Source organism: Chionomys nivalis, chromosome 4 (genome assembly GCF_950005125.1).
Source record: "Chionomys nivalis chromosome 4, mChiNiv1.1, whole genome shotgun sequence".
Classification (NCBI taxonomy): Eukaryota; Metazoa; Chordata; class Mammalia; order Rodentia; family Cricetidae; genus Chionomys; species Chionomys nivalis.
The window spans coordinates 56049275-56071759 of record NC_080089.1 but is presented as its reverse complement, the minus strand read 5'-3'; the positions used below and the strand labels follow the sequence as shown (position 1 = coordinate 56071759).

Sequence of the window (22485 nt, the reverse complement as noted above, 5' to 3'; positions counted from 1 at the left end):
GCAGACTCTTTTATGAAACAGGAACCCCGAAAGAACATCTCACAAAGGCATAGCTGATATAAAAGAGCGAGAAAGCCAAGCCGTGGCTCGGAAGGTGACAGCACTGAAGGCAGGAAGGTAGGGTAAAACCCCTCACCCCATCCTGGAGAAAACAGAGATGCCCTCTAGGGAGGAAGTCCCATGTTTCCTAAACTCCCCGTTTCAGCAGCAGCCTAATTGGTCCCAGACTGAGAGTCCAGTTGTCCACCCTTTGGAACCTCCTGGGCCAGTGCCTTAGCGCTGGCATCTTGGGGCCAGTAGGCTTCAGGGCTGCACTGGCCATCGGCTGGCTCCCTTCCAGAGCCCAGACAGAAGAGCCACCTTTAGCATGGTAGCCCAGGCTCCTGACAGTGTAACAGCTTGCATCCAATCAACTAATTCATTAACTATCTCACTATCTATTCTGGTCAGTTGGTTCTGTTGAGTATTTATGCCAATCTCTAGCAAAATCAGCATTTTACATTTCTTCATGAAGGGCCACTGAGGAAAAACTCAAGCATACCCTCTCCCAGCGGTTAGCAGGGGAGCTGGTAGCTGCTGTGGGGAGATAGGATCTCTCTGTCTCACCGGGGCAGGGGTGTGTTCCTTGGCAGAGACGCCCAGTGCTTATAGGCCAGGCTGAGCTGCTTGTCATCAAAACTGAGAACGTTCATACAGAAAAGGACCTCCGCTAAGGCCTGATGAGGATCTCTCCTAGCCTCAGGTGAGATAGTCCTGGCCAACAGCTCCTTAAGAGCGCTGTTTGTCCTCACACAATGGTTTATCTCTACAGATTATAGGGGATGCCAGTGGCATAGGAAATCTGCCAGGACTGCAGAAAACCATTGAATTGTTGAGAGACATAGTCTTTAATGACATTGTCAGTTTTAAGTGCCCAAGGTACCCTGCATAACTGTCATGGCCAATTTAAGGGCCTTGATAGCACCGACACCTTTCTCCCCAGAAAGGGTGAGGGCATAAACAGAGGAGAAACGGGTATTTATTATCACATGCACAAATTTAAGATTGCAAAAGGGGGCATAGTGCATATGTGCCAGATGAAGCTGTAGTGGTGGCTAAGGAGCTAGATGGCAGGGGGCTTTTATTCTCACTATTATTCTCATTTTTAGGTGTAACCATAAAAATGGGTTTAACACAGGAAAAACACAAGCTGGACCAGCAGCAGCAAGGGAGAAAGAGTTGTCAGATAGGTTCAACACTCCCAAAAGCGTCATGTGCTTTGGGATGGGGGAAGGAGTCATGGAGGCTGGGGTGCTGACAGACTGCTCAGCCTGAGGGACTCCAGGGGATTTGGTGCCAGTGAGTGATGTTGCAGATGAAGGAGTCAGCCCCAGGAAGGAGGCTGTAGGTTTGGAGTCTGAGGAGGTGCTGACCAATGGCCTTTTCAGCAATTACCACATCAACAGCCAACACCACACATTTCTGCTGGATTAGCCCCTTTGCTGACCTTGGCAATAGAATGTGCCTGAACTTGGCCAGACTCTTCATTTGTATTATTGGCAATACCTTGAGCAAATTTAGCTCTGGTATTTTTGTATTTCTCCTTTAAGTCAACTGATTTTGCAACAGTGACCCCATCTTTTGTTACTTTTGGACTTCCACAACTATGTTCAATAATCACTGTCCTTCCCTTTGGCCCCATTGGTCGGTGGTGGGCCAGGCTTGCCCAGGGAGCTGCCCATGGGTAGAAGCTCAGTGGGTCTGGGTCTCCAAGAAGGCTGCAGGGTTCACAGAGGTCGCCACTGACCGCTGACTTGAGGTGGCGAAAGCAGTAAGCTGGGCTGAAGGTGGTGGCACTAGTCACGCACAAATGATGGAGTTTACAACTGAGGTCCCACCAGGCCACACTCACCCCACAGCCAGCAAGGCCAGGGTGACTGCTGTGAGTGCAAGGTTAAGCGGTCTAGACCCAGTGCTGCGGCACCTGCTGGTCCAGCCCAGCCCTTCCGTACACCCAATGGGGGCTGCTGCCACTCAACTCGGTCAGTAGCTACAAGAGTCCCACAGCAGAAGGGTGGCTTCCCACAGTGGAAACGGAGCTGACTGGGAGGCAGCACATGCAGGCTTAACTGTGGCCGCAGAAGGCCTCTTGGAGCCTGAACTGTGTGTCTCCCCTTCATCAGACATAGAGATCAGACATGGAGGGGATGGAGATGAAGGAGACAATTTGTAGAAGGAGACAATAGTCATCATGGGTGGGAAATTGTGTAACAGAAAAAAACATGCCTTCCTAACCAGACAGGCAGACAGACCTGATAAACAACCCAAAAGAAGGAAAGGACCGGAGTCCCAACGCTTCTGCTGTTGAATGGACCGAGATCACACAACATCAAGGGAGCTTCTTACTGAAAATACACATCTTGGAGGCACTGTCCAGCACCGCGAGCAAGGAAAGAGGGGTGACAAGGACCTGTTCCAGGCAAAACCCCAAAATTACAGCTGCGATGAAAAAAAAAGGACTCAACCAGGCGAGCTCAAAACCTATGCTAGAAGTCCCTGTGCTGGGTGCCAGGTATGTCTGCGCCCTAATGTCTTCCTTGGGGGAGGGGGTGAGAAGACACAGCATCAATGGCTCAGACACTGGGAGTCAGGTAGAAGGCATACAGCAGACTCATTTAACATCAAGGGAAAACATATACCCTCCCAGCACCAAGGTATTCCCATCTGTTGATATTGTGTGGTCACCCCTCATTGGTAGCACAATCAGAATCTCTGACAGCATCTGTTGCTAGGCTCTTAGGCAGCATCACATGGTCGCCCCTCGTTGGCTAGATACAATCAAGGCTTCTGACAGCACCAGGCAGACTCGGGGTTGGCTCCTCTTGGCCTAGTAAGCCTTAACTTCCTGCAGGAGAGGTCTTGACATTGCAACTCCACGCCATTCAATAGGTTCATTAACAGAAGAACTAATTTCTACAGTTCCATTCAAACTACACCACTGCCATCATAACTTTGAGAGTATTTCCCTTGAAGGACCATAAGGACTCTGGTCAATGGAGTCTCTGTGAGAGATTAATCAGCACTCAAGGTTTCTCACTCTTACATTGTTGTCCACGCACCCAGTCAGATTCCTTGTTGGTAACCTTCATCTCACAGAAAGGTAGATGGATGGAACTAGTAACATTAATCTCCTGTCCTTCAAAACCAGATGCATGAAAAATATAAAACTTGTTGTGATAATCTTGGGTGGTATTGACTATAGACAGCCATCCTTGAAAGGTTGTATTTAGGCATTGAAATCCATTTCTCATACAAATAGGGATTCCTTGTACTTCCAGGTATAATTTTTAATCTCTTTATCCTCCTCCATTTGGCTGAGTAGGACCTCCATTGTCATAAGGACCAGGCAGCCAAGAAGATACATTAACCACTGCAAGAATACCCATTTCCCCCCAATTTATTGCTAAATTAATTGGAGGATTGGGAATATATGCCCAGTAACTACAATCAGTCCCTTTTATCTGTACATTTATCACTGACAGCACAGCAAGGAACAAAGGTTTCTGAGTCATTTGGATTATCACCTCCCCTTGGTCACACAAACTCTTAAACAACTGTTCCCAGGTGGGAGGCTCAGCTGTCTGCTCCAAAGACCTCCTTATTTCCTCTTTCCCAGAGGCATCTTAGCAGCGTCCTAGAGACTCGTCTCACTCATGCCAGATTTTTGTCAGTTTTGATGGGATCCATAACTTTTTATCTCCTATGAAAATATAAGCTTGCCCTTGATGCTAACTTAATACTTTCCCTGAACTCTTTTGATGTTAAAACAATTATAATACATGGTTGACTCAGTTACACAACCCTACATCTTTCATGAGCTGTTGTTCCTGTTTCATTAGCATTTAAAAGTTAGTAAAGCATTGTGCAGTCTATCCCTAGGGGTCCTCATATCCCACTTCTGTAAAACAAGTATCCCCTTTAATGTGCAATTAAATTTTTCAACAATTGCTTGTCCTGTAGGATTATATGGTATCCCTGTAATTTTTTTTTTTTTTTGATTTTTCGAGACAGGGTTTCTCCGTAGCTTTTGGTTCCTGTCCTGGAACTAGCTCTTGTAGACCAGGCTGGCCTCAAACTCACAGAGATCCGCCTGCTTCTGCCTCCTGAGTGCTGGGATTAAAGGCGTGCGCCACCACCACCCGGCCTCCTTATAATTTTTTATGTTGTAATGTCTTAAAAAAAAAAAATCCCTCCGTCATACTGGAAGCGTAAGCTGTGGCATTATCAGTTTTAAGTTGTATCGGTATGCCCATCACAGCCATTGCCTCTAATAAGTGTGTATTTTTTTCAGGAGAAATCTGTAATCCCCAACAGGGTAACCCATAGGTTGAATTATCTTATTAATAACTCTTAAATCAGGTATTCTTCATTTTCCAGTTTTCTTTTTCTGACAAATACAGGAGAATTCCAAGGACTAATAGTTTCCTCACTGTGCTTAGCATCTAACTGTCCCAGTACCAATTGCTCGAGCACCTGCAATTTTTCTTTATTAGTTAGCCATTTTAGAGGCAGAGCCCTGAGGTTACCAGCAGGAGCCCCTACTCCAAATCTGGATAGCCAATTCCTATTTTGTCCTGCTGTTGAACAACCTGTATAATCTCTGGTTTTTTTTTTTTTTAAAAGATTTACTTATTATGTATACAGTATTCTGCCTACATAGGATATATATATATAGGCCAGTAGAGGGCACCAGATCTCATTACAGATGGTTGTGAGCCACCATGTAGTTGCTGGGAATTGAACTCAGGACCTCTGGAAGAACAGTCAGTGCTCTTAACCTCTGAGCCATCTCTCCAGCCCCCTAATCTCTGATTTTTTGTGGCAGTTTTTTTCCAATACCTTTATCCAGGAACATACCCCATTTTTAACATTATTTTACAAGCTGTTTCTGAAATTGTAAGAATATTAATCTGTGCTCCCCATTGTAACAAAGCTCTCCCCCATAAATTCATGATTATATCAGTGACATAAAACTTTAACACCCCTATGTATCCTTCAGGCTCTATACATTTAATGCAGTCTACACTCTGTTTTCCCTGAGATAAGGTTCCAATGCCCACAAATTGAGTGGAGACTTCTTGCAAAGGCCAGTTGGAATCTCGAATCTCGGGATTCTTGAGAAAGTATAAATACACCAGCACCAGAATGTAATAATCCTTTTATCTCAATTCCATTTAGTTTTATTTTTAATTTAGGCCTTACATCATTGATGATCATTTGCCAAAATACCTTTTTTTTTTTTTTTTTTTTTTGTACTTCCAAACTTCCTCTCTTACAATTGGGGCTGCTTTGCATTTAAAATACGAGAGTAATAACAATTGAGCAATTTTATCACCAGCATTTATTTGCATAGTCCTTTTTGTATAAACCATCTATAAAAGCATTAAAAATAAATCATCTCTATAGAATTTTAAGAGGTAACTGTAGGCAATGCTATAGTTTATAAAATTATAAATTCTATAAAATTTTTAAAAAGAGGATCCTTGTTTATAGATCTCAAGTATCATGTTAATGTAACTTACTAATTATTAACTGTGTGACAATTTATCTGTATTTTATTTAGTGGCAAAAATAATTTTGTAAGTTCTTTATCAGTAAGAGATTGTTTTTATGAGCTTTTACCTTAGGAACCACTTTATTTAATAAGCTAATAACTTGCTCTGTTTCAGGTGTTCTACTTTTATAGAATTTAACCAAGAATTTTTAGAGAGCACCGGAATCTAATCATCCTTCAATCTCAAAAGAGCATTATCAAATTTTCAGTAATAATAAACAGACAAGAGCATACCCAAGGTCCAGCCGCCACCACCATGAAGTTCTTCTAGGAGATCAAGGCTGACATCAAATTCAAGAGTGCGGCACCCTGCCAGAGCTCACGGATTCCACAGGGGAGAAGAACCCCAAGGAAAAGTCACCACAGCTGGCCCTCGGGCAGCCCTGCCTCTGAAGAGGCACAAATGGCTGCTGCTGCTGCTGCTGCCCTGACCCGGCTGGAACAGAGGCAGTCCCGAGCCCTGGGCCCAACATCTCGGGACTCCATCCGGAACCGGGTGAGAAAGGAACTTCAGGCCGAAGCCACCTACCGCAACAGCAGAGGAGCTCCCGGGTTCAACTTGGTACCTGAACCCAAAGAGGAAATCTCTCTCCACCTAGCAGTGCCTGGTATATACTTCATCTGCCCACTCCCAGGTGTCACCTTGAAGAGGGACCAGCGAGATGCCCACATCAAAGAGGCTATCCTGTCGCACTTCTCCACAGACCCGGTTGCTGCCTCCATCATGAAGATACATTTAACAGAGACCAGGTGCGGGTGAAGTTGCGAGTGGATATCACTGCCAGGTACCTGGAAACATCCATTTTCACCCAAAAGAGGAAAGGTACTAGAAAAATCAAACTGCAGAGCAAGGTGTTGCAGGAGTTCATCAACTGCCTGAAGGGTGCCCAGGAGTTCTTCGAAGACATTGGCTTCAAGAAGGCGACACTGCCGGTTCAAGATCAGGGGGCTCCGAATAGTTCTATGAGCTAGGCGAGGTCGCACGGCGCGCAGCCGGAGAGCCTGGAGCGACAGAAGCAGCTGCTGATGGACACGGAGTCAGTGCTGGACCGGCAGCGCCGTGTCTTCTGCCCCTCGACCCAGGTCTCGCACTTCGAGCTCCCTGCCGACTTTTTTTTTTTTTAACTTCTTAAGGAAAAATAGTTTATTTAATAGATATAGAATTCTTTAGCCTCACTGCTGAGGAGGTAAAACTCGAGCAGAGGCTCAGAACCGAGGTTGTGGAGTGGTTGAGCTCGCTGAGGACCGAGGCGGTGCTGGAGAAGGAGGAGCAGCGGGAGGGGCCCGCCCTCGGCCCGCCCGATGGCTGCCAGCTGCAGGGGATCTTCTACTCCCCGGAGCGGCTACCTGTGCTCTTCCAGTTGGTACGTGAGGCACTGCAGAATGGACTGCCTTTTGAGCTGCGGGCCTCTGGCGGACAGAGGCTGGTGAAAGGCGCAGCCTGACCCTGAATGAGTGTGGGCTGGTACCGTCTGCCCTGCTGACCTTCTCCTCTTCGATGTTGGAGGACAAGGGAGCTGCAGGAACTGAGCCAGCCACGTCTGTCTTGAGGCCTGAGCTACTTGCAGCCGTTGAGCGGCTCTCTTGAGAAAAAGCTGACCTGGTCCAGCGTGGCTCTGTCTCATGCCCATATTCCCAAACCCATTCCTTTCCCTGAACCCCCAGCAATGGAAGATACTAGTGGCAACAGAGTTGGGAACAAGGCCCCATCTCAAGAGTTGAATACTCTGGGCTGCAGGGACAGGCTTGCACCTGTCTGAAGAGTGTGGAGCCACTGAGAGCCCAGCACAGGTGGGAGGGGCACCTCTGTGTCAGAGCGGGCCAGTGGCATGGGCACAGGCCCCACAGGTTGTGGATGGAAGCAGCCTGCTCCATACCTGGGCTGGAAACAGCAGAAAGGGAAGGTTCCTGACAGCATGGAGATATAATTCCTAAGTAACGAACCCAAATAAACATACTATTTAAACTCCCCCCCCAAAATATAGCATACCCAATATATAGTTTAAAATTATGAATTTTGGACGCGAGGCCAGGAGAAGAGCACCCCTGTGGCGGCGTCAGAGCCAAGCAACTGAGAGGGGGGTGGGGCTAACCGTGGCAGGTGGGGACAGTGGGAGCTGCCCGCCCGACCTCGTGACAGGCTTGAAGATTCAAAATAAGAAGCTGTCAATGATAATAACTTGGAATTAGTAAATGAAATTCTTGAAGATATCAGTTTTCTAATAAGTGTGGATGAAAATGCGGCAGAACTGGTTGGAATACTCAAAGAACCTCATGTCCAGTCGCTCCTGGGAGGCCCAAGATATTGTGACATCAAAATGTTACGATTCACCTCCCTCAAGTCCAGAAATGAGTAATTCTTCTCTCAATCATCAGTTATTGCCAGTAGATGCCATTCATATTCTTGGTATTCACAAAAGAGCTGGAGAGCCATTGGGTGTAACATTTAGGGTGGAAAATAATGATCTAGTAATCGCCCGAATCCTTCATGGAGAAATGATAGATCGGCAAGGTCTGCTTCATGTGGGAGATATCATAAGGAAGTCAATGGACATGAGGTTGGAAACAAGAGTTGTTGCAAAATATTAGTGGAAATGTCACACTAACAATTTTGCCAAGTTATAGAGATACTATTACTCCTCAACAAGTATTTGTCAAGTGTCATTTCGATTATAATCCATTCAATGATAACCTGATACCCTGCAAAGAAGCGGGACTGAAGTTTTCCAAAGGAGAAATTCTTCAAATTGTAAACAGTGAAGACCCAAATTGGTAGCAGGCTAGCCATGTGAAAGAGGGCGGAAGTGCTGGTCTGACCCCAAGCCAGTTCCTGGAAGAGAAGAGAAAGGCATTTGTTCCCAGAGACTGGGACAATTCAGGACCCTTTTGTGGAACTATAAGCAACAACAACAACAAAAAGAAGATGATAATGATGTACCTCACAACTAGGAATGCAGAGTTTGATCACCATGAAATTCAGATCTATGAGGAAGTAGCAAAAATGCCACCCTTCCAGCGAAAAACATTAGTGTTGATAGGAGCTCAAGGTGCGGGCAGAAGAAGCTTGAAAAATAGATTCATAGTGCTGAATCCTGCTAGATTCGGAACAACGGTGCCATTTACTTCACGGAAGCCAAGAGAAGATGAAAAGGATAAATTTGTGTCCTGATCAGAAATGGAAGCAGATACTAAAGCTTGAAAGTATTTGGAGCATGGGGAATATGAAGGAAAGTCCTATGGAACTGAGATTGACTCTATCCTTGAAGTGGTACAGACTGGACGTACTTGCATTTTAGACGTCAACCCACAAGCATTGAAAGTGTTGAGGACATCTGAGTTCGAGCCTCATGTGGTATTTATTGCTGCTCCAGAGCTAGAGACCCTGCGTGCCATGCACAAGGCTGTGGTGGATGCAGGAATCACCACCAAGCCATTGATGGACTTTGATTTGAAGAAAACAGTGCATGAAAGCGCACGAATCAAGAGCATTCAGCCACTGCTTTGATGTGATCGTCATAAATGACAGTCTAGACAAAGCCATTGAGAAACTAAGAATGGAGCCACAGTGGGTCCTTATTAGCTGGGTGTACTGATAATCAATAAGGCTATCAGTTAAATAAAACTTATAAAAAGTGACTCAACAAGTAAGCCTTCTATGGGGAGAATATATGCAGAGATAGAAGGCATCTGCCATATCTAGGCATTTTTATTGTGTAAATTGAAATAACAGTGCATTAGGTGGAATTTTTATATAATTGTGTACTAATATATAATTTCTCTTAATTTTTCTAACTTTTTATGGGTAACCTTTCTATTCATATCACATAAAGAAATACGTTCAAGCAAAAAAATCATGAATTCTGTCTTTTTAGTTCATTTATTGTCAAAATTAAAATTTAAACATTAATTACACAATCAAGAAAGAACATCTATACAATGAACACTTGATATCTCTAGAAATTTAAACAGCATTGAATTAGTATTTTATGCCCTGACCACAATTGTCTTCTACTAGAAGTTGGGCTTGTGTAATTTTTTTTTCTCCCATGAAGGAGGACCATTGATGAGTCATTTCCACTATTAGGGAAAATTAAAAAACATTTTCCATGAAGGGATCTTTAATACTGAGTTAGTTATTCCCCATCTGAGGGGGAAAAAACTAAAAGCTAAAAAACAAACAAACAAACAAAAACAATTTAAACCAAAGATTAGCAAACAGACAACAAGAAACTTCTAAATCCTGGGCCTGCTGTGCTCCAGGGTGCAGCAATGAGGTCGCCTGCCCTCAGTCTGGGGTTCAGATGCCGCTGCTCTCTGCCGACTCACAGACTGACAGGCAGGGGGAGCTCTGAGTTTCAGCTATCCTGAATTTCTTATGTCTGAAAGAGTCTTTTTTTCATCCTCTACTTTTACTGGGAAATGTCTTTTTTTTCTTTCCTATTTTTCATTTATGAGACCTTTTAATTTTTAGGTCTTGATTCAGTATTTTACCCTTTCTTACTGGGAAAATCCTTTATTAAACATTTTTCCTTTTTTATCAATAAGTTTTCTTTTCTTTTATTTCCTTTCCTTTCCTCTTCTCTTTTGGAAAGATTTCCTTTTTATCTCCTGTCTGTCCTTTTCTCTACTGAGAGGGCCCTTTTCCTTCAGTTATTCTCTGTCTCAGGACTTTTTCCTTCAGTTATTCTCTGTCTCAGGAGGCATTCCATTCCTATCTTTAATATTTGCAAAAATTGCGCAGTTAGTGCTTTTTTTTTGGTTTTTCAAGACAGGGTTTCTCTGTAGTGCTTTTTCTTTTGGCTAGCATTTAGCAACTGTGCCTTGCCTTGCCTTGTGTCCTTTGCTCTTCCCATCCTGTAGCCCAATGCCTATTCTATGTGCTACGTGCCATGGTACGGTTTGCTAGCCAGGCAAGGGGCTGCAGATTGGAATACACACAGAGACAGAGGCATGGGTCATTCTTGAAACATGAACACCAAGAATACCAACTTGAATTAAGAATGCCCCCTTTATTTGTGTTCCAGGGCAGCTTATATAGGGTCTCCTTGACTAAATGGCCACGCCCCAACTCTTAGGGTTTTTCAGCTGCAAGCCACCAGAAACCACTCCCCTGCCTCATGCTCAGAGCAGCTGTAAACAAAGGAAATCAAGTTCTTTGCTCAGAGCAGCTGCAAGCATAGGAAAACAAGTTGTTTACAGAAAATTCAGGGTCTGGGGGTCTTCAGACCCCAACACTAGCCCATTCCCACATTTTATTTTTATATAATGGTTTTCCTGGGGGTGGGTGCTAGGGGGAGATGGTTCTAACTTGTTTGTCCTTTTGAGGTAGGGTCTCACTGTGTAGCAGAGTCTGTTATTGACAACTCTCCTGCCTCAATCTCCTTGTTCCAGGGACCACAGAACTCCACCAAGGCCCTTCAACTATTTGACGTGTGTTTGTGTGTGTGTGTGTGTGTGTGTGTGTGTGTGTGTGTGTGAGTGATTTGAGATAGGGTTTCTTTGTGTAGCTTTGAAGCCTGTCCTGGAGCTCACTCACCAGGCTGGCCTAGAACTCACAGAGATCTGCCTGCCTCTGCCTCCTGAGTGCTAGAATTAAAGGTGTGCGCCACCACTGCCCAGCCAGCTTTTCGCCTTTTTAAGGCACTCTACTCCTAAGGGCACCAGAGACCTAAGTATAATCCACCCACTCTCTGATCTATATCTTCCTCCACCACTCCTTACTGCCCAGCTGGCGTGAGCCCTGCCAGGTCTGCTGTACCTACCAAACCCATAGAACCCTACTCAATGCATCCTTCCCCTCTCGGGCCAAGCAGCACCCTTGGGTCCTCAGCCCTTGGGCCACCTTGGGCAGAGGATTCTGAGTGGTAGTGGGGTAAGGGCTCCAGGCCATAGGACAGCACAGACTTCAGTGTCTCTGAGCATATCAGCTTCATTGTACAACTCACCCACCCAGTGCTCAAGATCCTGCCTATTCAAGCCCTGGCTGTGTCTTGGGCCCATGACAACTTGTATCTAAAAATACATGGTGGAAAGGGTGTTGTCCCCAGTCTGCCTGCCTGGAGTCATTAAGGAGGGGGCATGGGACATGAGAGGGGGGTTTGGAACTTTCCACAAGATGACTAGGACTTGTCTGAGTTCCCAGGGCCCAGTGAGAACTGAGCCTCTGCACAGGGAAGACATGTCTGGGTGGGAAAGACTGCCCCCTGCAGGATGTCACTGTGTCTTCTAACAGGCACTTCCTACAGCCTGTGGTAGATGTCCTTGAGGTCTTGACCTCCTTAGTTCGCAGTCCCCAAGACAGGCCTCCAGGTTGGCTTAGTATAGAAAAGGGAAAACTTTGGCTGGCAGAACATGGCCAGCCAGGGAGGTCTACACCAACTGGGCAACACAGCTGGACCCCTGTACCCCCAAGTACTCTAGAAGATGGGTACTAGGACTCGGAGGAGGGTACCTCAGTGCCCACAAGGACCCCAGAGCAAGCTGGGTAAGGGAGGCTGGGAGATACTTGAGGAGTATTTGTCTTCCCACCCGGGCTACCTGCAACAACCTTGTCGAGCAGGGAACAGGCTCGGCACTACCTCGGCCTCTTTCTGCCATCTGGTGGCAATGAGGCAGAAAGACATGAGCGTATGACAAGCAGGGGGACAGAACCTTTGGTTACCATGGGACTCTCCGCTACGTCAGTCTGAGGGAGTCACCCATTCACCCATTCTGCCCTAAAGCCCTTGATAATGCCTCTCCCTGGGCAAGCTCTCAGTCACTCCCTCCACACTGGCCCTAAGTCACCAAGCTGCAGAGATGGAAGGACTGTGTAAGGCCCACAGTCACAAGGGACACCATGGTACTGCAGAGACCCAGCCTGATTCTCCCAGGTGAGCAGAGGGAGGACCTTGGGCTTTGGGATAAGTAGGCACGGCAGAGTGATCCTGAGGAAGGGACAGCTAAGAACCTTCTTCCAACCCTTGGTCTAGAGAAGACCCCAAAGAACATGTTGGTGTATTGAACAGCGATGGCTAAGCCTACCTTGTTGAGGCTCCCAAGGTTCAGTCTATTATCCTAAAATCCTAGTAACATTGGGAGTCCTCTAAAGGCCTGGAAGGAGACCCTGGAAATGCTGGCAATAAGACGCCTAAAGGAGAGAGAACCAAAATGAAGTCAAAGAGGGAAGGCTTCGTCCCCTTTAGTCCTCTGGGGGCCCCGTGAGCCAATGTAAGAGCAGTTTCTCAATACCTGCTCCATTGTCATGGCCAACAGAGTTCCCCTTGTTTCAGACAGGGTCTCATGGAGTCCAGGCTGGCCTTCAACTCTTGGCCATTCTGCCCATCCTCCCTCTTCTAGCACCTAAGAGGCGGGATTATAGGTGTGCACACCAGATTGCTTTTCTAAGTCAGGTTAAATATTCCCATCTGAACAAATAGCATAGCGGTGCTTGGGGGACTCACTCCCAGAAGCCTCAGGGACAAAGCAAGGGTGATAATATAGCCATAAGTGCTATCTTGTCTACCTGCCTGCCTGGCCTGCCCTGCCTGGCACTGATAGCATTAGGGGCACATGCTCTTTACCTTGTCCGTTTCTATCAGCCCAATGCTTGATCATCAGGCCTGCAGTCATCCTTAAAGGTGCTGCATGGGAACAAAGGGCAGCATGGGAGAGCCCAGCACCCAGCTCAGGTCATTTCCCTCCCTCCAGTATGAGCACCCCTCCCACGCCCAAGTAATTCCAGCCTAATGCCCAATGGCCCCAAGCATCCTAAACAAAGACCTCCACTGGGAACAATCTTTATCCAGGGACCCAGAAAATCCATCAAATGGCTCTTCCACCCCCTATGGGATGTAGAAGGTAAGAACCTACTGGTCAAATGATAAATCTGTAGTTCTTGAGGATGTTCCAGGAGTTTCGGGCCATGAGGACTGACTCCTCCCTCATGAATTGGCTTAGGACCCTACCTCCTGTTACCCCAATAACACCAGAAAGGTAAACAGCAGCTTTGCTACTCACTGGGATGTAAATTACCATATGGGGGCTGGAGAGATGGCTCAAGGGTTAAAGTTAAAAGCACTTGCTGCTTTTCCAGAGGACCAACTTTGGTTCTCAGCAACTACATCAGGTGGCTGTAATTCCACTTCCAGGGGATCTAAAGTCATCTTCAGACCTCTGCACATGGGGCACATGCACACACTGAGGCAAATACACACCCACATAAATAAGATAAATAATACGCATTTTTTTCTTCTTTTTTTTTTTTGGTTTTTCGAGACAGGGTTTCTCTGTGGTTTTGGAGCCTGTCCTGGAACTAGCTCTTGTAGACCAGGCTGGTCTCGAACTCACAGAGATTCACCTGCCTCTGCCTCCCAAGTGCTGGGATTAAAGGCGTGCGCTACCACCACCCGGCTTCAATAATACGCATTTTTAAATTAATGTCTGGTGTTAAGAAACCTGCAGGGAATCTTTCCTGGGTAGCTAAAATGTTTTTGCCCTCTGAGCTAAGCACCCAAGAGCATCCACAGAAGTGAGTCAAATGCACAGCCACACTTGGAGATAAGGGGAATGGTACTAGTAACGTTCCCTTTCCTTATTTGGGTACTGGTCATGTGATTACAAGGGAGCGTGCAGTTAATGTAGATTCTCTTGGCTTCATGCTTATGTATAATTTCCTGCATGTGCATCATATTTTAATAGAGTCTTATTCATTTTCATTAATATTTTTTGTTTCTGTGTATGTGGGGTTTGGGGGGCCTTTTTGTTGTTTTTTGGGGTATGTGAGACTGTACCAGTGTACACCTAGGGGTCAGAGGTCGGCATCTTTTGCCAGATGTCTTCGAGCTCCACTTCCCGTCCCCACCCAAGTCTTTCTGCACTAGGAGCGCACAGATTAGTCAGGCTAAGGGGCTGGTGAGCTCTGGGAATCCACCTGTCTCTATCCACACATACCCGCCCCGCAGTCCAGCGTTTTACATGGGTGCTACCTGAACTTGTTTGGGTCCTCAGGCTTGCCCTGCATACATTTCATCAACTGGGACTTTCCCCATAACCTGGACTTAGGTTTCCCTCCCTTTACGTTAAAATTTTATTAATCTATTATTGTATGTGTGTGATGTATGTGTGGGCATATTTGTGCCACGGTACGTATGTGGAGGTCGAGGACAATTTCTGTGCGTCGGTTCTCACGAAAGCCTTTATACGCAAGTGCCGGGATCGAACTTGGGTGCTTCTCTAAGTCATCTGGGAAATTTTAAGTTTGGGGAAACAAGTTCTCACTCTGTAGTCCAGGCTTGCTTGAATCTTTGATCCTCTTGCCTCACAGTCTCTCAAGGTTTGGCACTACCGGTGCGAGCCCTCACTCCCTGGGCATTCCGTAAGATTTTTTTTAAAAACATTATCCCACGCTCCTTCGCTATATGTATTGCTCACAGAGGAAATCACGGAACCCACCTGAAATCGCCTGGCTTGTGGGATCCTGACTCCAACTTCATGAAAAATTTCCCACCCCTTTCTTCCTGCCTTGATAATTCCGGTGAAACGCAGGCAGGCTGGTTGTTCTGGGAGGGATCAGGAGGTACACGCGTACGTACTCTCAGTAGTCTCGGTGGTAGTCGGTTTTCGCCTTAACGTTCCGCCCTCTAAGCCTTTACCAGTCGGTGTCACGTGACCGCCGAGTCAGCTGACCTGTGTTGAGCCGGAAGAAGTCCTGGAAGGAGTCGGTCTCTTGACACCATGGTGAGGGATTAGCAGAGATGAAAAGATGGGTTTCGGGCGAGAAGAGGCTTGGTGGCTCTGGGAGAGTAGAGAGAGACTCTTCACTGGCGCTGGGTGCGGCGGGGCGGTCGAGTCCGCAGGCGCAGCCATGCATCACAGCATGGGCAGGGGACCGCGTTCATCCCTGGGCCTGGAGGGACCCACCCGGATTCTCACACACTCTCCACGGTCCCACGAGGACCTCCCGCGGGAGCCCACTTCCCCAGATGTCGGGTGATCGAGACGAGAATATGCTTAGGACCGGTCCACACCGTTAGGAAACCTCTCCGCTTTCCAGAGCCAGGAAGTGATTCTTGATTGGATGAGCTTCCTGACTCACACATCCATTCATTCAGCAGATTCGTGTTGAGCGTCCAGCCAGCACAGGCACCACGATTTCAGCTGCAAAAGGAGAGGGCAAGGCAGAAGCAGGGATTGGCAGGCATAGTCCTTTCTCCAACCGCGGAGACTTTTTGAGCCCTCTCAGTGAAGGGTAGTTTGTGTAATCCTTTCGGGAAGCAGCGGCAACAGAAGGGTGTCCTAAGACGGAGCAGTTGTGCAGCCTCTGAAAGAGCTAGGCCCCCGGGAGAGTGCACATCTTGTCTCGCTAGAGCTTCGTGAAGATGGGGCAAGATAAGCAAAGATCAAATCTTGCTGGGACTTGGATCACCATTATCAAACTAGTATTCCCTCCGACCGCCCACAGTGCCTTGTAATAAAGAGGAAACTATAGGAAGTAGGATCTGGTGCTGTATCTCAGTGGTAGACATGCCCAAGGCTCTGATTTTGAGCCCCAGCACTGCCAACAACAAAGCCCCCAAAACCTAGAATCAGGTAGCGTACAGCAAGCTGTTGGGCTGGAGCATGGTGGGCACTTATGTAGGCCTGCCACCTGTTGATGCTTGTTGAGCAGATAGAGTAGAAGTCAGAACAAGGTCAGGTGGCCATGCGGGCAGGGAGAGAGCAGCACCCAAGACAGTCTGGTGATAAGGAGAACAGGTGGCCAGAGAGTGCGCATCCTGAACATGGATCCTGGGCACACCTCAGCCCTTTCTGCAGTCTGACTTCCACCTTACCCTCTTACAGAGGTTCCGGTTCTGTGGCGATCTGGACTGTCCTGACTGGGTCCTGGCAGAGATCAGCACACTGGCCAAGATTGTTGAGTGCACCAGTTTACTTGGGGTTGGGGGGAGGAGGGAGGAGCTTGGGACCGCCATGCTATGTGACTGTGACTGTGGTCACGTTCTTCTTCAGGCAATCCTCCAAAAATGAGGGGTAAGGTGGGTGGGTCAGTCTGTCTGAAACAGAGTCATCCTTTGCAGTCCTCTGTGAAGCTGCGGCTGCTGTGTAGCCAGGTGCTAAAGGAGCTTCTGGGGCAGGGCATTGATGTGAGTACAGGACCCAACATTCCATTGTCTGATAACCTTATGAGCCCCATAGAAGTCTGTTCTGCAGCCTCTCAGCCCCCTTGGACATCCCCTTCCTTCCCAGAACATTCCTTACCAAAGGATCTGGGCTAGGGGCAAGGCTGGAGACAGGGCTCTGGCACCCCCTGAGGACCTCCTTTCCCCACAGTATGAGAAGATCCTGAAGCTTACTGCTGATGCCAAGTTTGGTGAGTACCCCGTTCCGGGAACCACAGCCATCCTTGACCCTCCTGCTTCAGGGCAGGACAAAAAGGGAAGAACCATATTGCTAGTCCTGTCCCCACCCTCTCCCAGCTTGTGCTGGTCCAGTAGTAGTGCCCAGGGTTCAAGAAACTTGGAGTCCACCGGGCGGTGGTGGCGCACGCTTTAATCCCAGCACTCGGGAGGCAGAGGCAGACGGATCTCTGAGTTCAAGACCAGCCTGGTCTACAAGAGCTAGTTCCAGGACAGGCACCAAAACCACAGAGAAACCCTGTCTCGAAAAACCAAAAACAAAAAAAAAAACAAAAAAAAACAAAAAAACAAAAAAACAAAAAAAAAAACCCAAAAAACTTGGAGTCCAAAACTGAAGATAACAGGGCAGGGGGGTGGTCGGGGTCACTGTGCCATCCCCTGCCCAACCTGTGTGCCCAACTGTAGAGTCTGGAGATGTAAAGGCCACAGTCGCGGTGCTGAGTTTCATCCTCTCGAGTGCAGCCAAGCACAGTGTGGACAGCGATTCCTTGTCCAGTGAGCTACAGCAGCTGGGGCTGCCCAGAGGTATGCAGGGTGGACAGGCAGGTGGGAATCCTGTGGGGAGGGCTTCCCGGAGGGTACACTGAGGCCTCGTGGGCCCTGGATCCTGAGACCCACCCTCTAAGCCCGATGCCAGGCTCCACCTGCCACCTCAACAGAGCTCCGTCTACCTGCAGAGCACGCCACCAGCCTGTGCCGCTGTTATGAAGAGAAGCAGAGCCCCCTACAGGAGCACCTTCGGGCCTGCAGCCTGCGCGGTGAGTACGAAAACAGCCGGGGGGGGGGGGGGGGGGGGGGGGGCTGTACTCTCAAAGGTATAAACACAAGCCAAATACCATTGCTCCAGGGGAAGCCTGAACCACAGGTGCACCCAGAGCAGTTGAAGGGTTTAGAACTGGCGAAGGATCTCACGACTATGGCCTGAGTTTCTTTTCTCTGAGGCCCATGATAGATACTCAAGTACCTGTCCTACAGGCCTGGGTTGAAGGGTTGTGAAATGAGCCCCATCAGGGAGTGAGTGGATGATTTCCTGGCTTGCCTGATTGACAGCTGCCCGACTTCTTGCCTGCAGTGAACAAGCTGGCCAATGTGGGCTGGCGGGTGGACTACACCCTGAGCTCCAGCCTGCTGCGTTCTGTGGAGGAGCCCATGGTGCACCTGCAGCTAGAGGTTGTGCCTGCCCCGGGTGCCCTAGCCCAACCTGTTTCCATGTCCCTCTCGGCAGACAAGTTCCAGGTTCTCCTGGCAGGTAAGACTACAGGGGGTGGGGACCCACCTGGGTCTGGCTGACTTAGAACTGGCTATAAAGGCCAAGCTGGCCTTAGACTGGCTTCTGCTCCTTGTCACTCCCCGTGCACCCCCTTTCCCTGCAGAACTGAAGCAGGCCCAGACCCTGATGGCGGCTTTGAGCTGAGAAGGGTGTTCCCGGCCTCTGTGGAGCTGCCCTGCCTGCACTGAGTCGCTCCCCTCCACACGTCACTTCCAAGGGTGGCTCTGTCCTCTTGGCCCTCTGACTGCTGGCTTTCTCCGTGGAGCTCCTGGGGATCTTCCATAGAATTCCCTTCTTTCCTTTGAAAAAAAATACTTATCGACCATTTTTTACAGGAAAAAAAGAATAAACTTGTGTACAGAACGCATATGGGGCTTGCTTGCTTCTGTTGTTTTCTAAAGAAGTCCTGAGGCCAAGTTGGACTCCACCTTGGTATCTAGTTGAGGTCGATCTAAAACTTGTAATCCTACTGCCTCTACTTCTTGAGATTACAGCCATGCACCGCCATGCCTGGTTTATGTGGCATTGGGAACAAACCCAGGGCTTCATGCGTGTCGGGCAAGCTCTTATGTCCTACCCTGCCCATCACTTATTTCCTCAACCCTGGGACCAAAGACCAGAGTGAACAGCATGTCTACAGCTAGGCAAGTTGGGGTCCAAACTCTGACTTGTGAGGCTTTTGGCTCTGCCCCTTCTGCCCTTGTCCTCAGGCTCCCAGCAAGTGAGTGACACTGATGCTGGTGCCTGGGGCAGAGAAAAGAGCATCTCCTTGCTGTGCTTGCTAGGATGAGAAGACTCCAAGCCTGAACTCCTCCTTAGCAAGAGGTTGGGTGCTGCAAACTGAATGTTCACACACATATACGCACACACACACACACGCACATGAACGCGCACACACCATGTCTGAAGCCACCCCTCTGTCCATGTTTCTAGAAGGGCCCTGTGAGAGAACAGTGAGTAGGTGGCCTACATGGGGAAGGAAGAATGACTCCAGAAAACTGTCCCTAACCTTCAGACACACTGAAGACATACTGTCAGTGTACCTAACAGATGTACCCCACCGCTCAGTGTGAGCCTCCACCCACAGAGTAAAAGGCGGTTTGTAAAAGTTGGACCTGGAAACTGAGTGGTGGTGTTGTACATTTTTAATCCTAGCACTCAGGAGGCAGAGGCAGGGGGATCTTTATGAGTTCAAGGCCAGCCTGGTCTACAAAGCAAGTTCCAGGACAGCCAGGGCTACACAGAGAAACCCTGTCTTGGAAAACAAAACAAGTTAAGATGAGCATGGTAGTCGATACCATTAATCCAGTCAATGCCTTTAATCCCGCACTCCTGAAGCAGAGACAGGTGAGTCTCTGTGAGCTCAAAACCAGACTGGTCTGCACAGCCAGTTCTAGGAAAGCCAGGGCTATATAGTGAGGCCCTATCTTTAAAAACTTTTTTTAGATGTTGATGTGAAAGTGGATATTTGCATGATGCTGAGGAAATGATCAGTCTTACACCCAGCTGCCCCCAGGTAGGAACTGCATAAACAAAGTAGCTCATCTCACAAGAGAATAGTTTGGCTGTCAAGAGGAATGAGCAGCCGGGCGGTGGTGGCACACACCTTTAATCCCAGCACTCGGGAGGCAGAGACAGGCGGATCTTTTGTGGGTTCGAGGCCAGCCTGGTCTACAAGAGCTTGTTCCGGGACGGGCACCAAAGCTACAGAGAAACCCTGTCTCAAAAAACAAAACAAAACAAAACAAAAAAAAAAAAAAAGGAATGAGCTAGGGAGTATAACAGCACAGGCAAATCTGGGAGTAGAAGGTAAAATATATTCCCTATACTGTGATAAGGGCAGTTAACATAGATGGCTCGGGGGTCAAGGTACTTGCTTTTGATCCTGGAAACTCATGTCCTATTGTGTGTTTGGTTAATTTAGATGCCCCATGTAAATGGAATCTCAGGGTCCTTCTGACTGATCTACCACTTGGCATGATGTCCTCAAGGTTATCTATGCTGCTGCCTGTGGCGGGCAGTGAATAACATTCTACTCTGCTTATAACCCTCGTGCTGTTTCTTAAGATTCATCTTTATAACTGTGCATGTGCCTGGGTGTATGTACACACGTGCACTCACTAGTTCATGTTCTCACACACGAGTACAATTGCCTGATGAGACCAGAGGTTTCAGATCCCCTTGGAGCTACAGTTGTGAGCTGTCAGATGTGGGTGCTGAGAACCAGCTTGGTCACAGTCTTGGCCTTTTGTCACTGCAAGAGAAAAGTGACCAAGACCACTATGATTGGCAGAGTATCTGAAGAATAAGTGCTTTAACCACTGAGCTATCTTTCCGGCCCAGTATATATGCCACATGTTTTAAAAATCTGTGTATCTGCCGGGCGGTGGTGGCGCACGCCTTTAATCCCAGCACTCAGGAGGCAGAGGCAGGCGGATCTCTGTGAGTTCGAGACCAGCCTGGTCTACAGAGCTAGTTCCAGGACAGGCTCCAAAGCCATAGAGAAACCCTGTCTCGAAAAACCAAAAAAAAAAAAAAAAAAAAAATCTGTGTATCCACAGATAGCTAGCACGGTGGTTTCTTCTCTGTAATGCTATATATGCTTTCATGGGTCTAATCTCCTGAGTGTGAGGAGCATGTATTGTAAAACTTTAAGACAATTCTGAAGCCATGTTTGAGGCCTCTCAGCAGTAGTGTTCCTCCCTCCCCGGGAGAACCAAGGATGTAACAGCTACACATGCACATACTGAGATGTTGGGAACTTTCCATCTCCCTGAATAGGGGCAAGATAACCCTTAGGTGTTGACTCAGTTCCTGGTGTTTTGACTAAGTCCCTGGGAAAGAGGCAAAGTGACCCTCAGATGTTCCCCCTTACCTCATCTGATCTGGCAATGGCTCTCCAGCCAATTATTGGTAACAACCCTTTTGAATAAGCCAATCAAAATAGTTAATGAACAACACACACACACACACCCTTGCTTCTGTGTTTTTTCCTTTAAAAATAGCCTGTATCAGCCATCCGGGGTCTTTCTAGCCTCTCGAATGCTGAACGAACCTATCATGACAGAATTAATAAAATCCTCATGCTTTTACATCAGCTGTGGTGTGAGAGATGGTCTCTTGGGGTGACTCCTCCTCAGTAATTGGAATCTAGGGTCCAACAGTATAATTATGTATTTGTCACACTCAGCCAGGCGTGGCAGCACCTTTAATTCCAGCAGGGGCAGGTGGATCTCTCTGAGTCTGAGGCCATCCTGGTCTACACAGCAAGTTTCAGGTCAGCTAGGGCTATCTAGTGAGACCCTGTCTCAAAAAACACAAAACAAAACAAAATGCGAAACCCCTCATACTTGATGGCTAGAAAGACAGAGGGCACTTGCTGCTCTTTCAGAGGATCCGGTTTCAGTTCCCAGCACCCTATGGTGGAACAAAACCATCTGTAATTCCAGTTACAGGGATCCAATGCCTTCTTCTTGCCTCAGAGTGCACCAGACAGGCACACGAAGCACATACATACATGTAGATAAACACTTACATACTTAAAATAAAAACAAATCTTTTTAAAAGCGCATACTGAAGCCAGGCATAATGGATGTCTTACTTTCCTGCTGCTGTGACAAAACACCATGACCAAAAATGTCATGACATTTCATTTGTATTTTTTTTTTTTTTTTGGTTTTTCGAGACAGGGTTTCTCTGTGGTTTTGGAGCCTGTCCTGGAACTAGCTCTTGTAGACCAGGCTGGTCTCGAACTCACAGAGATCCGCCTGCCTCTGCCTCCCAAGTGCTGGGATTAAAGGCGTGCGCCACCACCGCCCGGCTCATTTCATTTGTATTTTAATAATTAAAGCTTGCCTGAAGATCAGAGAGTACAACAGTTCCACTGGGCAGCCTTACAGACCAGGCAATGGTCACACACACCTTTCATCCCAGTAGCCACACTAGTTCGCCAAAGAAGCCGGCAGTAGTGGTGCACGCCTTTAATCCCAGCGCTAGGAATGTAAAACAGGAGGAGACAGCTCTCACTCGGCTCAGTCTTATTCTGAGGATTCATGGAGGCAGGATAGTCATTTCAGTCTGAGGTAGAGGTAAGAGCCAGTAGCTGGCTGCTTTGCTTTTCTGATCTTCAGGTTGAATCCCAATATCTGTCTCTGGGTTTTTATTAATCGTGCTACAAAGGAAGGCAACTTATAGAAGAGTTTGTTGGGGCTTAAAGTTTCAGAGGG

General features: G+C 47.6%; 1 protein-coding gene and 2 pseudogenes across 1 annotated transcript; all 3 read left to right on the top strand.

The window, feature by feature from the left end:
• Nucleotides 1-5849: 5849 nt before the first annotated feature.
• On the top strand, nt 5850-7234 carry LOC130873515 (UBX domain-containing protein 6-like; annotated as a pseudogene).
• A 591-nt stretch (nt 7235-7825) lies between these two features.
• Nucleotides 7826-9261, top strand: LOC130873101 (protein PALS2-like; annotated as a pseudogene).
• Nucleotides 9262-15254: 5993 nt separating this feature from the next.
• Commd4 (COMM domain containing 4) lies at nt 15255-18619 on the top strand. Its single transcript, XM_057767869.1, has 8 exons — nt 15255-15310; nt 16415-16486; nt 16651-16716; nt 16904-16943; nt 17395-17514; nt 17667-17747; nt 18062-18238; nt 18363-18619. Exons 1-8 carry the CDS (start codon nt 15308-15310, stop codon nt 18401-18403), a joined length of 600 nt encoding a protein of 199 aa, XP_057623852.1. The 5' UTR covers nt 15255-15307; the 3' UTR covers nt 18404-18619.
• Nucleotides 18620-22485: the final 3866 nt, after the last annotated feature.

Coding starts and splice junctions, on each gene's coding strand:
- Commd4 (XM_057767869.1), top strand. Junction 16,717..16,903: donor TTCTGGGGCAGGGCATTGAT/GTGAGTACAGGA, acceptor CTTTCCCCACAG/TATGAGAAGATCCTGAAGCT. Junction 18,239..18,362: donor GTTCCAGGTTCTCCTGGCAG/GTAAGACTACAG, acceptor CTTTCCCTGCAG/AACTGAAGCAGGCCCAGACC.